At 47.5% G+C, this 16616-nt stretch overlaps 1 protein-coding gene across 1 annotated transcript in view; it reads right to left on the bottom strand.

Moving 5' to 3' along the window:
* Nucleotides 1-6653: 6653 nt before the first annotated feature.
* The window catches only part of CHRNA2 (cholinergic receptor nicotinic alpha 2 subunit), a 236509-nt gene continuing 226546 nt past the window's right edge, over nucleotides 6654-16616 (bottom strand). Inside the window, exon 6 of the mRNA XM_086948497.1 lies at nucleotides 6654-7606. Within this exon, the coding sequence (XP_086804623.1) occupies nucleotides 7481-7606 (126 nt within the window). The 3' untranslated portion in view covers nucleotides 6654-7480. The remainder of the gene's footprint in view (nucleotides 7607-16616) is intronic.

The following is a 16616-nucleotide window of genomic DNA, read 5'->3' as shown; positions in this document are numbered from 1 at the left end:
ATCGCACTCTAAAGGCACGCCTCCTAGAAGCCGGAATCCAAGAGAAGGCCCTTGACTGGACCACGTCCTTCCTTTCCGGCAGAACCCAGAGCGTCCGCCTCCCGCCGTTCCGATCCGAGGCCACCGACATCATCTGCGGCGTCCCACAGGCCTCATCCCTCAGCCCGACACTGTTCAACATCTAGATGCCCCCCCTCGCACAAGTGGCCCACCAACAAGACCTCAACATCATCTCCTACGCCGACGAAACTCAGCTCATCCTCTCCCTCACCAAAGACCCGCACACCGCCAAAACCAACCTCCACGAGGGAATGAAGGCCGTCGCCAACTGGATGAGCAACAGCCGTCTGAAGCGAAACTCGGACAAGAAGGAGGTACTCATCCTCGAAACCACCCCCTCAGCCTAGGACGACTCCTGGTGGCCGACCACACTGGGAACAGCACCAACACCGACAGACCATGCACGCAACCTAGGATTCATCCTCGACACCTCCCTCTCCATGTCTAAACAGGTCAACGCCGTCTCCTCCTCCTGCTACAACACCCTCTGCATGCTCCGCAGGATCTACAAGTGGATCCCGACCGAAACAAGAAGAACAGTGACACAGGCCCTCGTCAGCAGCAGACTGGACTACGTCAATGCACTCTATGCAGGAATCCCAGCCAAACACATACGACGACTACAACGCATCCAAAACGCCTCCGCCTGACTGATCGTCAACGACCCCGCCACAGCCACATCACCCCCCACCTAAGAGACCTACACTGGCTCCCCATCAACAAGAGGATCACCTTCAAGCTCCTCACCCACGCAACAGAGCACTCCACAACGCCGGACCAGCCTACCTGAACAGCAGACTCAGCTTCTACACCCCCACCCGCCAGCTCTGCTCCGCCAGCCTCGCCCTCGCCGCTGTCCTGCGCATCCAACGAACAACCTCCGGCGGCAGATCCTTCGCCTACCTCGCCACCAAGACCTGGAACACCCTCCCTACCCACATACGGCAGATCCAAGACCTACTCGCCTTCAGAAGACTCCTCAAGACATGGCTCTTCGAGCAGTAGAGGCACCCCCTCCCCTCAGCCTTGAGACCCTCACGGGTAAGTAGCGCGCTTTACAAGTACTCTGATTGATTGATTTTAGTTTTTTCTTTCCAATACCAGCATCCATGTATTGTATATTGCTATTGGGGTGTAAACTAGGGCTGGGAGAAAATTCCACTCCACCGGTGGAGTTCGCAGAATTTTGGCAACTCTGCGTTCCACATGGAATGCAGAGCTTTTTTACGAAAGGCTTGACAATGTTAAGTTGGTGAGCATGAGTGAGAATTATTGTACCCTAGAGCGATTTCCAGGCGCTAGAATGCCTCCCGGTGAGATTTCTCAACGTGGGCGGTTGAGGTATGTCACTACTGTTTGCGATGAGAAAGCTGCCTCTCGAGTAGAAAATCTACTCTCTCAGCAGAAAGCAGCAGCGCCCTCTGGTGCACTGTATGCTTCCATTTGTGCTGATTTTAAAGTGTGGATCAAGCTCCTGGCGCTAAAAATCAACGAAAGCAGCACACAGTGTCGAATGCCGCCTGCTCGCGGAACTCCACGGAATGTCACAAAGTTTTGTTGCAACTCCGTGGAATTCCGTGCAGTTAAACGCCATGAGTTCTGCCCACCCTTAGTGTAAACCCACTCAAACCACAGTCAGTGCAACCTGCTTGATGTGAGAATGTAGAACTGTTTGTGTGGAAGGAATTGTGGGTCTAAGAGGGAACTGTTAGTTAAATCCTCACACAGGGCAAAGTTGATGCCAAACCAAGGTGCAAACTCACACAAGCGTCACGGCATTCCAAAAAGATGAGCGTTTTTAATTGTTTTAGGAGGACATTCCACAAAGTTGGAACCATAAATTAGATGCCCCAATTAACTTAAAAGTTATGCAAAATAAGGCTCCAGTATTTATCCATTGCAGACAGAAAATTCTACAGCCCAATTATGCGCTACACCTGTACCAGGCAATGGAAGTGTTGAGGAGGCTCAACATAATGGCCTAAAGGGGAAACCCTTCAACAGTGGGAGCTTAGGAACTGTTTGTCTATAGTGCTCCACAGAGCTCTGAGCAGCTGCATTTTGGAATACCTAAAGTAGAAGCTGGCACAATACATAATCAACTACCTTGATCAGGTTGCTGAATTTGTATGAGTTATCTCTGATTATACAGTCTCATTATAGTAGAGAAAGAATGTGGTTTTACACCTTTACATTCAAAAGCAAGCAGAAGTCATCACCTGAATCTGAGGGCATCAAATGATATACTGAAAGTTCCATCCGCATTTCACAGTTATGGCACTGGCCTTGGTCCAGTCCAGCTGGCTACACTTTTTGGGACAAAAAAATGGTTGTTTTTGTTGACTATCTTTGCAGAATTTAGCCTAATCCAATGCGAACTTATCCAGCTAGGAATGAATACCATTCAAACCCCAAATCTGGTCACCACTGGCTCCCAATCAAACTTGAATGAAACTGAATGACCTGTGGGAGAGGAAGAAGGTAAAGATTGAACACTATGGGTTTGTGGCAAGGGCCCTAAAGCTGCCAGCCTCCAGCATTAGCTAGTGCACAATAAGATTGATTTAAATAGGTGGTGTAACTTACAATCCCTAGTATGTGTTGAGATCACTGTCCTGTGCTAAATAAAATATGTACATATGACCATGATTATTCACACCAAAATTCCATGTGTATTCCTCGAACAAATAGGAAAGAGCAAAAAGTATCTTCTCGTGTGATATCTTCTTTTTTCTCTCTGTACTTTTTGTTCATATTTTACGGAAGAAGAAGGTTAATAGTCAACATGTTTCAACCCATAAAGAACGCAAGCCAACGGCTTTCTCAAAGCTATGTCAAGGTTTGTGGCATTAACCTTTTTCTGTATATCTGGGTCCGAGGCATGTTTGTATTGTACCCACCCTTAAGGCAACTTTGGATACATTTATTTTCGAGTTGGTGCTCTGCTGGGCAAAGCCTTTGTGGCACTGCACTCACCATCAACTTTCGGTGCAAAATAGCTTTGGTGTGGGAAAGAGGATGAACGCTGCTGTTTCTGCTGCTTTGTGCCACACAAGTGCCAGAACAAAGCAATATTAAATTTGGCCTAATAATGCCCATAATAGAACATTTGAAGATACCACAGAAGGCATAATTATGATATCACTGCGAATGGTTGCAAAATTCACCTCACAAAAGTGAGATTTCCCCCATATTTGATGGGAATGGTACACCCTTATTTTCTGGGGTCAAATGTTGAGAAAACTCTTACCCCACTCAGAACAGTTCCTTCTCTACGTTACTGGATGAACAAAAGTGTGTTCCTTTGGCTCAGAAAACCCTACATTTTTACTGTTCCCACTGACTATTTAACCTGATTCGTCTGGGCAGCCTCATCTCGAACTGTAAGCAGCCACTCGGTGGACTTCAGCGCAGCGGCTGCGGGACCATCATCCTTCAATAGGAATATTTTCTGATGGAACGCTGTACAGATTTGTACAAAGATGTCCTTATCTATTCCTTCCTCGGTTTTCCACAATATATCTGGTTTTTCGCGTAGCCTAGAATGGCAGAAACATAGGAAACGCCATATCTTGTTGAACAAATAGTTGGGGTCAAAGAGAGGCTCAGTTAAATTTTTACTAAGTTTCAATGATCCAAAATTGAGAGGTGCAGCAAGTCCTACTTTACAGGTGGACACTCATTCAGTAGATGATCATTGCAGACTCTTAATATGTTTGATAAAAAGGTGCACTTTACTAGTAAGGGGCCAATTATAAGAGAACCATCAGGATTACAAGGGAAAATGGGACATTGTGCATTCCAGGTCTTTCACCTGGAAACTTTGCATGATCGAATCCGATGAAATATCTGTGTGACAATTCACATGGAAACGTGTGGAAACATGCAGGAATGCATAATCAGGTGGAACCCTCCTCCCTTACAGAATTCCCAAGTTAGTGGTAATCCTGTCTAGAGAATACCATCCCACTCATAATTCGGCCCAAACATGCCTAATTCTGCCCAATGATCCATGATACTTGTTAAAAAAGAAAATCATGGGGCATATTATCAAGGGGGTTTATCTCCGCTTTTTTGGCTTTAAAAGCCAAGAAAGCGGAGATAAAATTATCTCCCTATTACCTAGCTGTCGCTAACACCAGTTAGCGACAGCTAGTTGGAGATAGCGACCATCTTGAACCCCACTTTGCATGTCAGTGATATTTATCACTAATGACATGCAAAGTGGGCGTGCCAAGATGTTAGTGACTGGAAACAGTCGCTAACATCGCTATCTCCTATTACCAACTTTTGGAGATATTCGCGCTAAGCGCGAATATCTCCAAAAGCTAACACCTGCCCTGAGCAGTTCTTAGCCATGTTATCCAATGAGAGGTGGATAACATGGCTAAGAGCATTAGCTCGGTAATGAATGAATATCGCGGACTTTTTAGTGATATTCATGCATTACGGCGATTTTTATCGCATTTGCGATAAACCTTGGTAATACCAAGGTTTATTTGCGGTAAAAAATCGCCGCAGCTCAGCGGTACATTTTTGTCTCTAACCAAGCAATAGCGATAATTATCGCTATTGCTTGGTAATATGCCCCCTTAGTTTTATGGAGTTGCTCAGCCATTGCCAGATGAGCAATGACTTGTCCAGATGCACTGGCTGTGCTGATGATTCCAGAAGTTGATCCTTTGATTTTGTCTGGTGCAGGAGGGCATCATTTGGTTGTGACCAGCACTCATCCTAAATCTTGACTACCGCGTGCAGCTTGCCTGAGGCTTGACTGTCACGACAAGTAAGAAGGTGGCTTGTGAAGTCACGTCAGAAAAAAACCAGCACTGGGAGTTGTCGGTCCTTTGCTTGAGTACTCATTAAATGCCATGCCCATCTTTCAAGAAGTATTAGGAAACAGACCAATGAAATGCTCCCCTATTTAGGGTGCACAGACCCGACAATCTACCCATGACCATCTCCCATTGATTGCATCCTCCCTAGCGCCAAGCCCTCTGTTCAGTGCTCCGTTGCTCTCAAGATACGCTCTAGGTTGCAACACATACCTGAAATTTATACCAAATACTCACACAAGAAAGAGAGCATATACCAAACGTCCCATAAAAGCAAGGATTCATAATGTAATGTAGTTGAAAGTACTCAAGTGGCACACACGCGACTACGCTTCCCGCGTAGTGGAGCCCTGATGGGTCGAATAGAGACAGTAGGTTGACAATTCGTAAAAGAGACCACTCTAATCCAGCAAAATTCTTCAAACGTGTGTCATCTGTTGCTTTAGAAGGATTTGTTGGTAAACCCACAATGTACGCAAACATCACATGCACTCACACAAACATCTCACCCAGCAACCACCTGTCAATCCATTCAATACCACTGGCATCTGACCATCACACACTATTCACAGGACAACAGCACAAAGCTTTATTTTGATGCAACAGGTTGTACACTAGTTATAGTGTGCAGAAGGTATTTATTCATCTTTTTCTGCAGGGTTTCCAGCACATATTGGTGGAAAATGTTCTTCTGCGCACATTCGGTTACATTTTTACTTTTTAAAATTAGCTCCCAATTAAAAACACTTGGATAAGAACATTGCATCTTCCTGCAACACAGAAGTATTCCCTCAAACTATTCATTACATCAGAGAATTAATATTATATACTGACTATTGTGGTGTTCTAAACAACTTTTGCCTCTGGCAAAGTTCTAATTAATCTTTTCTCATTGTTTGCGATTTCCGATATTTTCTTTCGAATGCGTCTTTCGGAGTTTTAAGTATGTGTGTTTGTTAGTTAGTGATTATAATTTGATGTTTTATTTCGGATATGTGTTGGTATGTGTGCTCTATCTCTTTGTGATTGTACTCTGACATTTTATTTCAAGTATGTGTGAGTTGTCTTTATGTGTCTGTAATTGTCTGTGCGCCTCAGCATTAACCTGTGTGTCAAATACTTAGGGGGTCATTAGGATGGTGGGCGGACTTTGCCCCCCTGCCATTTTCGTGGTAATAGGGACCGCCCGCCATAAGGGCGTGGGTCCCGTGGGGAGTTTTAGGATGTGCCCGCCACAGTGGCAGGCACATCCTGTATTTTTAGCATTGTGGCGGGCGGTGCTCTCTGCACCGCCCGCCACAATGCTAAAAATGCATTTCAGCATTTGCATTTACAAAGCGGCAGGCACCGTGTGGTGCCTGCCGCTTTGTAAATGCAAATGAAGGGAGGTACCACAGGTACCCCCCGTGTGCACCCCCCACCTCTCCTTCACTCTGGGGGCCCGCAGGGGACACCCAGAGTGAAGACCGCATGCCTTTCCGTGGCGGCATCACTACCGCGGAAAGGCACCTAAATACAAACAACATAATATGGCTGGCGGTGTCTGATAGACACCGCCACCATATTATTCCTTTTCCGCTCCGGCCGCAAGGCGACCGGGGCGGAAATGCAGCGGACGGTCTCTCCGTCCCCGAGGTACCCCCCACCATACTAACATGGCGGGGGGAAAACTAGTGTGGATGTCGGGCGGATTGCCTCCGCCAGGCCGGCGGTGGGTACCGCCAGCCTGGCGGAGGCAATCGGCCCGACATCGTAATGACCCCCTTAATGTTAATGACTTCTATGTTCTGCTCCCTTTTTGCCTAGTTGCTCAAAAATCCAGAATATTGCTCTAATTTACAAGAACACTGACATAGCACTGAAAGGAGTATATACTTTAATGTTGTTACCTAAAGTGAAAGGCCTGCTGTGAACTCTATTAACGTTCTTTGTGGTCCTTGATGTTGGAAAATCTCTTGACATTTTACAGAATAGGCAACTGGATTTCCATTGCGAACCTGAACATCTTCCCATGCAAAATTTTATTTCATACAAAAAAGTACAGAAATATGAATTCAAATTGCAGGGGGATTTTTCCCTTGTTAACGGGGAGAAAACCTGAAACGTAGTAGTTGACCAGACTCTTGGCCCCTTATGTCTCTTTGAAGATGAATTAAAATATGAAGAACCTTGCACAGTTGAATTCCATTGGATCAAGATCCATCAATATCTCCTTCACCAAGGGAGAATCTTGAGGCGTATAAGCAGAGCAGACTGTATTCTGCATGCCGTGTTCTGTACCGCACACCAGAAACCCACACGCACTGTCCCCTCTGAGATCCTTAGAGAGACACGCTCACACCGTACACCGGTCAATCGCTTTTCTCCCTTAGTACTTCCCAGCAAGTGAAGTGCTTGCTGCGTTGCTGACCTTACCTGCAAGTGAATAAACCCTAGAACGCTACACCACCTGTCTGATTTTTGCTCAGCTGTTGACCTCCTCATGTGTAGGGCATAGGGCCCTACCAATGGAATATCCACTACAAATCGAAGTTACTCCAGGTCATGAGCTTGGCTTCGGCGACACCCTAAATGCCACACTAACCCTATATCATTCCGGCCAGAAAAGGTGGGAGGAAAAGTCCTATGGTCCCAAGCAAACATACGATGATGAACATCCAAAGGAATATTCGGTCAATCACCATGGCAACATACTTCCAGTCTTCTTTTACCTGCAACGAAGCATATTGTCCATTAGAACGGCCTGAAAACACCTCGCATTTCAATTTTTAGATAAATATTGTAGGACAAAACATTTCCCAGCTCCAGATACATGGAATTGTTTTTTATCCTAAATTTGTTCTAGAACAGGCTCCCTATAATACGAGTGCAAAATGTAAAAGGTGGTTGAATCTGCGTTGTATGACCAGAATATGTCAAGTCTTTAAAAAGCTGCAAATACCTCTAAACTGACCTATATCACTTCAATTGCTGGCCACTGAGGCTCATGCATGAAACATGTCCCCAAAGTGTTTACTCAACCTGAATATTTTATGAAACCATATTTATTGTTTATAACAAGTTTTTGGGGGTTTTCTCTTTTACAGAAAATACATTATTTTAAATTAGCACAAAGCTTGAAATCAAACACACGTACAGAGTAGTCCTTTTATATCACTTTCTCAGAACATTTCATGTACTTAGTTTCATTGACAGCTTAGTATCTCAATTACTATAGCATGATTTAATAAAACAGACAGAACAATTTCAATGTAAACAATTAATCAAACACAGAGATAATTACAATATGATGTCAAGTATAAAGATAAAAATAATAACCCCACACTCAATTATCAAACATACATTCATACACATCACATGCCTCATCCATACTGTCATACATACTACACCAAAAAATATAATACATATAACTGTTCAAAGACATATGCGGGATCCAGTGAATAAGTTCGGTAACTTTGTAACTACGATGTGCTGATATGCTACAGCAGGGTCTTCTTTGTTTTTGTGTCTCAAACTGGATTCCTGTCTATAAAAAGTAGGTCAACGCACGTTTCGGTGGGGCATAAATAAAACAACCTACATCAGGACCAATGGTGATTCATTGCCTTTTCAAAAACTTGTGTTGGGTGGGGTTATTCTGGGTCAGTTTATTTGTTTCACCAATATATGGATACACAGTGGGTCAACCAGCTAGGGTGACTCTGTGCATATCACCAACTATGCAAGTGCACAAACGTTTCTATCCCAGAGGAAAGGCAGTAGTCCTGTTCTTTCACCTTCATATAATATTGCAGCTAAACGCAAAGCGTCAAAATTTAACGTCCATTGCTTTTACCCGGCCATACTCAGCTTATAGCTGGATATCTTCTGCTGTCGACACTTCTTAAATGCCTTCCTACGGCATGTCGGCGTTTCCCCCAACATGTCAAGTCTTTAAGACAGTTTACTAAGCTATCTTGGCAGAATGAATATGACCTGTTACAACGTGAGTTATTACATTGCGTGGCATTACAACGCAGTTGTTACAATGACCGCGTTTTTAACACGCAATGCCATTACTACGAAAGTCATTACATCCACTTGCAGTAGATGGCGTGCTGTCATTTGAAATGTATAATTTACTATTCCAACTCCAGCCTATGTAACAGTAGGGAAGTTGTTGGAATAGTAAACTATGCTATTCCTAATGTTTGCACGCCATCTACTGCAAGTCGATGTAATGACTTGCGTAGTAATGGATTCGCGTGGTAACAACACAGTTGTTGTAACGACCGCATTGTAATGGCATCGGCGTGTGATGACCGTGATGTAAAGGTCGTTTCCCAGCAGAATAACTGAAAGACAATTGCACAATGTCTTCTGTAGTAGGGGATCTCTGTGTATAGTCATAATCTAGTGAATAGTCTCGCCCATGTGCGTGGACCCCGGCAATCAAAAATAATCTCTTAAATTGTCAAATCATGCAGAAACTGCAAAGACACTTAAGAGAGAATTTAAAGACAAATAATGCAGCCTATATCCACAGGCTACACTGTCCAGTACTTCAACTAGAAATTCCACCAAAAACACCACACAAAATACATCCAGCCCAGTTTCTACCATAGAGAAACTTGCCTCCACCAGTAAAAGACTCTGGAATGATAGAGAGGAAGGCATGGACAGACAAGCCCCATAGGCTGCCATTATGTGGCTTAAATAGGATACTGTGCCTTTAAGAGAGCTTTCTAGAACTTTCTCCCAGTATCCCAGAATGCATAGAAGGTCCCTCTACTTTCAGTTCTTTTTTCCGGCTCCTGCTAACAGGACCCTGGCATTGAGCTCTCCCTTGTTTCAAGGGTTTATTGGATATTTTGGCACTTTTGTGTTTTAAAAGTGTTTCAGTTTACTTTCTTGGTGTTCTCCTTCTCTTTTGTGTGTTGGTTCAGGCGTTTTAGGGCTCTAAAATGCCTGGTCTTTTTGATAAGTGTCCAGCATGTGGGAGGAAGAAGGCCAAGAGTGATCCACACGACGTCTGCATCGTCTGTCTCCCTGAAGATCATGTCCCTGAGGACTGTGTCATCTGCCAGCAGTTTACTGCTCGGACTCTGAGGGACAGGAAGAAGATTCGGCTTTCTGGCCTTGAGGAGAGACGTCTGCAGGCTGCAGGTGGGTCTGGGCAGGCTGGGAAGGTTCCCTCTGCCTCTGCGGAGGCCTCTGGGGGGCTCCCCAGAGGCAGGAAGTCCAGCAAACGGTCCCGGTCTCCGTCGACATCGATTGCTTCGACGACATTGTCAAGAGGGATGACGGCGGTGTGTTCCCCTTCTCCCCGGGGCTCCGGGTCGAGACGGCGTGACGGCTCGACGTCGAAGGGCCTGGAGAGGTCGCCGTCGAAGCCACCATCGACGTCATCGTCATCTTCGACGTCGGAGTCTTCCTATCGACGTTGGACACGAAGTGACAAGCATTGGCGCTCGCCGTCGAGGCGTCGCCGCTGATCGCCGTCGAAGCACCGGTCGGCGTCGAGGGGCTCCTCGACGTCGAGGGCATCGAGAAGGAGGAGGAATCGACGCTCGTCGTCGAGGACGGAACGTTCGACGTCGCGGAGGCGGCGTACGACGTCACGGAGGAAGAGGTCGACGTCGAGGGGACAACGTTCGACGTCGAGGAAGAGGAGGTCGACGTCGCGGAGGCGGCGTTCAACGCCGGAGTCGCGGAGGCGACGTTCGACGCCGGAAAAGCGACGCTCAGCGTCGAGAAGAAAGAGGTCGGAGTCTAGGAGTCGTTCTGCCTCTCCAAAACGGCGCAAGAGGGATTCTGGTCCCAGAAGTTAGACTGCTTCTAGTGGAGGGCGCAAGAGGAAGCGATCACCTGCTGAAGGGGCTGGATCTCAGCCCCCTTCGCCTAAGGTGTCACCGGGCTCGGTGTACTCAGAGGTGTACACGCCATCTCGGCCTCGGTCGCCACCTCCACCTGTACCTAAAGAGGATCCTCCACCCAACCCTCCGCTTCCATCAGGTGACCCGCCGCCACCAGTTCCTCCGCATGGGCCCACCCCTCAGCCGAGGGTTCCTCCGCCGAGGTCCACTTCACTGCCTTCTTTGCCTGTACCTCCTAAGGTGACCCCAAAACCTAAACCCCGAGAGGAGCCAAGGAAGACACCACCACGGAAACCGGTGGAGCGGTCACGGGCTGGCAGGTCTCTCTCTCGCTCTGGAAGAAGGGAGAGATCGCGACACAGATCGTCCACGCGGTCGAGACAACGCCATAGGAGGCGTGAATCTCGCTCCCGCACAAGGTCCTCTGGCACCAGGGACTATTCTCCTACCTTGTCGGAGTCACCGGACACGAGGGTGTCCCCGATTGATGACCTGGTGGCGTTCCATGATGTCCTTTTAAGGGGCGCCGCGAAGTTGGGCATATCCTTGACGGTGCCTACTCCTAAAACTTCACTCATTTTTGAGACATTGCATCAAAAACACCTGTCTCGTCCACTCCTGCCTCTGGTGCCGGGCCTGGTGGAACCGGCGATGGCCCTTTTTCTCACCCCTGCGGTGACGAAGGCGGCTCCATCGAGGCTGCTGAAGAAGTACCGGTCTCCCGACTCGGACCCGGCCTTTCTGAGGGCGGAACCCCCTCCGGACTCGGTAATTGTGACGGCGGCCCGCAAACAACATGCCACCACCCCGTCATCCACGGTTCCCCCGGATAAGGAGTCCAGATGGATGGATTCAGCAGGGAGGAAAGTCTGTGGAACATCGGCTACCTCCATGAAGGCTGCGAGTGCCACGGCGCTGTTGGGATGCTACGACCGCGCCCTCTGGGACTCCCTCCAGCAGTTTGCGGAGCTGTTACCTCGCGAGAAGCGCGAGGACTTCCAGGAAGTGCTGAATGAAGGGATGCTGGTGGCTAACCAGATCATCAGCGCTGCAGCGGACTCTTCCTTGTTGGCAACTCATGGGTTTTGCCATGGGGTTAACCAACAACGTCACGCCTGGCTCCGTCTTACGTCCCTGAAACCGGACGCACAGCAGAGGGTGGCCAACCTACCATTATCCGGCGAGACCCTCTTCGGGAAGCATGCGGACGATGAGATGGCCCGCATGAAGGCGGAGGCCGAAACGCTCACGGCTGTGGGCCTGGAGAAGCCTAAAGACACGAAGAAGTCGTACCGCCCGTTCCAACGGCGGTTCGGTGGGCAAGGCAGAGGACGTGGCCAGGCTTCGGGACAGTCGCAACAACAACAACAGTTCCATAAGCCATTCCAGAAGCACCAGAGGGACAGAGGAGGCCAGCAGTCGGCTCCGGCGCCCAAGGGCCAGGCTGGGTCTTGGCCCTAGGAACCTACTTCCCCCGGATCTGTTACCCACTCCGGTAGGGGGAAGCATTCAATTTTTTCTGGCAGAGTGGAGAAAAATTACTCAGGACAAGTGGGTGCTGAATATTGTTTGCAATGGATACAGTCTTCGGTTCACCAGCCCGCCTCCAGCAATTCCACCGGTCAGCTCGCAGTTTCAGCTGCGCGAGCTTCAGGCGGAAGCGGATATCCTGTTAAGGAAAAGGGCGATAGAAGACGTACCTCTGTCTCAGAGAGGAAGAGGTCTGTACTCCCGGTTCTTTCTGGTTCGTAGAGAAGGACAAAAACGAGTTCAGGCCCATTCTGGACTTGCGACAGGCAAACAAATGGATTCACAGGGAAAAGTTTTGCATGCAGTCGTTGCATAAGATTTATCCTCAGTTGCAACAGGGAGACTGGCTATGTGCTATAGACCTACAGGATGCTTACTTCCATGTGCCCATTGCACACAAACACAGGAAGTTCCTGCGGTTCCAAGTCAGCGCCAATCATTATCAATACACAGTACTCCCATTCGGACTGAAGTCTGCGCCAAGAACATTCTCGAAGTGCATGGCGGTGGTAGCAGCACACCTGAGGAAGAACAAGGTGTTCGTCCACCCGTACCTGGACGATTGGTTGATCAAGGCATCCTCCTTCTCGGAAGTGCAAGCACACTTCCAGAAGACGTGCGTTCTCTTGAACAAACTGGGGTTGCACATCAACATGGCCAAGTCTGTCCCGACTCCGGTCCAATGCATACAGTACTTGGGAGCCTCCATCAATACGCTGTCAGCAAGCGTGTCTCCTTCGGAAGAGCGACGATTATCTCTCTTTCGGAAGGCTCAGGCTCTTATGACAACTCCATCTACAACAGTGAGGACGGTGTCTTCTCTACTGGGATCGATGGCCTCTTGTATCTTCCTGACGCCACACGCACGGCTGCACATGAGACCGCTGCAGGAGTGCTTGGAGGACCAGTGGGATCAGAGGAAAGGATCTTGGGACGACAAGATTCGACTGTCGCTGCATGCTCTTCAGTCTCTGAAGTGGTGGTGTTCAGTGGAGAATCTCCTCAGAGGGGTTCCCTTTCACAAGGACATTCCCACGCAGACTGTCGTGACGGATGCTTCTCTCCTGGGATGGGGAGCGCACTCCGGGACTCTACAGATTCAAGGAACGTGGTCACCGATGGAGGCCACGTATCACATCAATTTCCTGGAACTCAGAGCTGTTCACTTGGCACTGAAGGCCTTTCTTCCGTCCTTCCAGACCAACTCTCTGCTTGTACAGACGGACAATACCACCACGATGTATTACCTCAACAAGCAGGGGGGCTCCAGATCACGCACTCTGTCACAGGAGGCGCAGGCGATCTGGAACTGGCTCCTAGCCAGAGGACTGACGATAACGGCCACCCATCTGCCAGGTGTGCAGAATGTTCAGGCAGACGCACTGAGCAGACTGGTTCAGGAAAACCACGAATGGGTCATAAACGACGAAGTACTAGGAGAAGTCTTCGCAAGGTGGGGAACTCCAGATGTAGATTTGTTCGCCACCGCCGAAAACAGCAAATGCTGAGACTTCGCCTCCAGGTACTACCAGCAAGGGACGCTGGGGAATGCGCTATGGATCAACTGGACGAACAGCTTTCTGTACGCCTTTCCTCCCATTCCTTTGATTCCAGCGGTGCTCATCAAGCTGGCCCGGTCCAGGGCTCGGATGATACTCATTGCCCCGGAGTGGCCCAGGCAGTGGTGGTTCACGGACCTGCTTCACCGGTCTCTCCTTCCTCACATTCGGCTGCCGTGCAGGCCGGACCTTCTCACGAAGTTCGGGGGGCAGATGTTGCACCCCAACCTCTCGTCTTTGAGTTTGGCGGCATGGCTCCTGAGATAGTGCAATATGGCCATCTTAATTTGCCTGCGGATTGCATGGACATACTGAAGGAGTCTAAGCGACCTTCCACTCGGACGTCCTAAGCTTACAAGTGGAAGAGGTTTTGTATCTGGTGTGCGTCCAAGAACTTTGACCCGACGACGTGCAAGGAAGATGTCATCCTTCCTTACCTTCTACATTTGGCGCAGTCTGGACTTAATGTTCATTCCATTAAGGTTCATATCGCCGCATTGACTGCCTACAGGAAATGCCCTTCACAGACTTCCTTTTTCCAGATCCCTGTGATCAAAGATTTTCTGGAAGGTTTGAAGAAAGTATTCCCTCCTGTCAGGCTTCCTTCGCCTTCATGGGAACTGAATGTGGTGCTGTCCAGGTTGATGAAGGAGCCTTTTGAACCTATTCATAAGGCTTCGTTGCAGCACCTGTCCTGGAAGGCGGCGTTCCTCGTGGCCATTACATCGGCCCACAGGGTGAGTGAAATTCATGCGTTGTGTTGTACTGAACCTTATACTGTATTTCATGCTGCTAAGGTTGTTATGCGTGCTCACCCTAAATTTCTTCCCAAGGTTATTTCTGATTTTCATGTCAACCAGACCATAACTTTGCCTACGTTTTTTCAGAACCCTTCGTCTCCAGCGGAACGGGCTCTCCATTCCCTGGATGTGAGGAGGGTGTTGAAATTTTATCTGGATAAAACCAAAGATATTCGTAGGTGTGACCAGTTGTTTGTTAATTATGGATCAGTCAGGACGGGTCTTGCTACCTCTAAGCAGTCCATCTCTAGGTGGATTGTGTCCTGCATACAATTGTGTTACCAAAAGGCTAATAAGACCTTAGGAGGTAAGCCTAAGGCTCATTCCACCAGGGGCAAGGCTGCCACGACGGCCTTGCTCCGTAATGTGCCGATTGCTGAAATCTGCAAAGCAGCCACTTGGAAGTCGGTCCATACCTTTGCTAAGCATTACTGCCTGGACACTGACGCCAGGGCAGACGCTCAGGTTGGGCAGGCTTCGCTGCGGAATTTGTTCGCACAGTAGTGGCGTTATTTTCTTTCTCCACCGCCGCTTTGGTGTGGGGATGGGCTTGCCATTCTATTCACTAGATTATGACTATACACAGAGATCCCCTACTACAGAAGGAGTAGTTTCTGTCCTGTAACTCCAGTTCTATAGTAGGGGTATCTCTGTTATAGTCATAAGCGCCCACCCTCCTCCCCGGTGGAGATATGTCTTCATGGAAAGAATGCGACAGGTCTGGCGTGCTTCGCCTTCAAAAAGAACTGAAAGTAGAGGGACCTGCTATGCATTCTGGGATACTGGGAGAAAGTTCTAGAAAGCTCTCTTAAAGGCACAGTATCCTATTTAAGCCACATAATGGCAGCCTATGGAGCTTGTCTGTCCATGCCTTCCTCTCTATCATTCCAGAGTCTTTTACTGGTGGAGGCAAGTTTCTCTATGGTAGAAACTGGGCTGGATGTATTTTGTGTGGTGTTTTTGGTGGAATTTCTAGTTGAAGTACTGGACAGTGTAGCCTGTGGATATAGGCTGCATTATTTGTCTTTAAATTCTCTTTTAAGTGTCTTTGCAGTTTCTGCATGATTTGACAATTTAAGAGATTATTTTTGATTACCGGGGTCCACGCACATGGGCGGGACTATTCACTAGATTATGACTATAACAGAGATACCCCTACTACAGAACTGGAATTACAGGACAGAAACTACTCCTTCCTACCTATCAAGTAAAGGATAAGCTTCTATGCAATCGACTAGAAAGTTGTGCATTTGATGTGGGTATATTGGAGATAATACAAGTAATGAAAGTTGAAGGATAAAAGGCCACATGGAACACACAATCTAGGAACCTTTTAAGTGCCTTGTCCAGTATGCTTCCCTATGTAGAAGCACTTGTTCACTATTTCTGCCATCATCTCTTTCCAAAACCAGTTCCACTATCCGAAACTTCAGTTAAGACTCACTGGATAATATGCTTTACTGCCTTTAAACTGAAGGATTTAAATACCCGCATGGTGAGCTGTTTCCTCAGAGGGACTACACAAGACATAGAAAAGTTTTCAACTCTTTAGGGCTAAGGAAAGTAAAAGCGAGTTAATATAGAAAAACAGTGAACCGAACAGCCAGGTGGAGGTTGCAGTTCTTGTTAGTATATGGATCATAACCCAAATTGTGTAAGAACAGGTGGGCATGGTGGGGCATAATGAGAATTTTCTACTTTCATACAATAAAAAAAGTGTATTGCTTCTTTCTTTTTCTTTACATTTTCTTTAAATTTAGCCGGATATAAAAAAAAATGCAAACCTACTGACAAAGTACTTTCAGTATCAGTTCCCCGATAAATGTCATGATACAGCAAAGTTAAAAGACTGAACTTGAGTTTATAGAATCAAAAAAGACATAGATGTGCAATGGTAAATAATACTAATTGCATTTCTCAAGGGACTCAAACGGAGTTGGAAATTCTTGTGTTATGTATTCGGAAATCTGCCTTTTT

Source organism: Lissotriton vulgaris, unplaced genomic scaffold (assembly GCF_964263255.1).
Source record: "Lissotriton vulgaris unplaced genomic scaffold, aLisVul1.2 SCAFFOLD_254, whole genome shotgun sequence".
Classification (NCBI taxonomy): domain Eukaryota; kingdom Metazoa; phylum Chordata; class Amphibia; order Caudata; family Salamandridae; genus Lissotriton; species Lissotriton vulgaris.
This window is presented reverse-complemented; position numbering and strand designations above follow the sequence as displayed.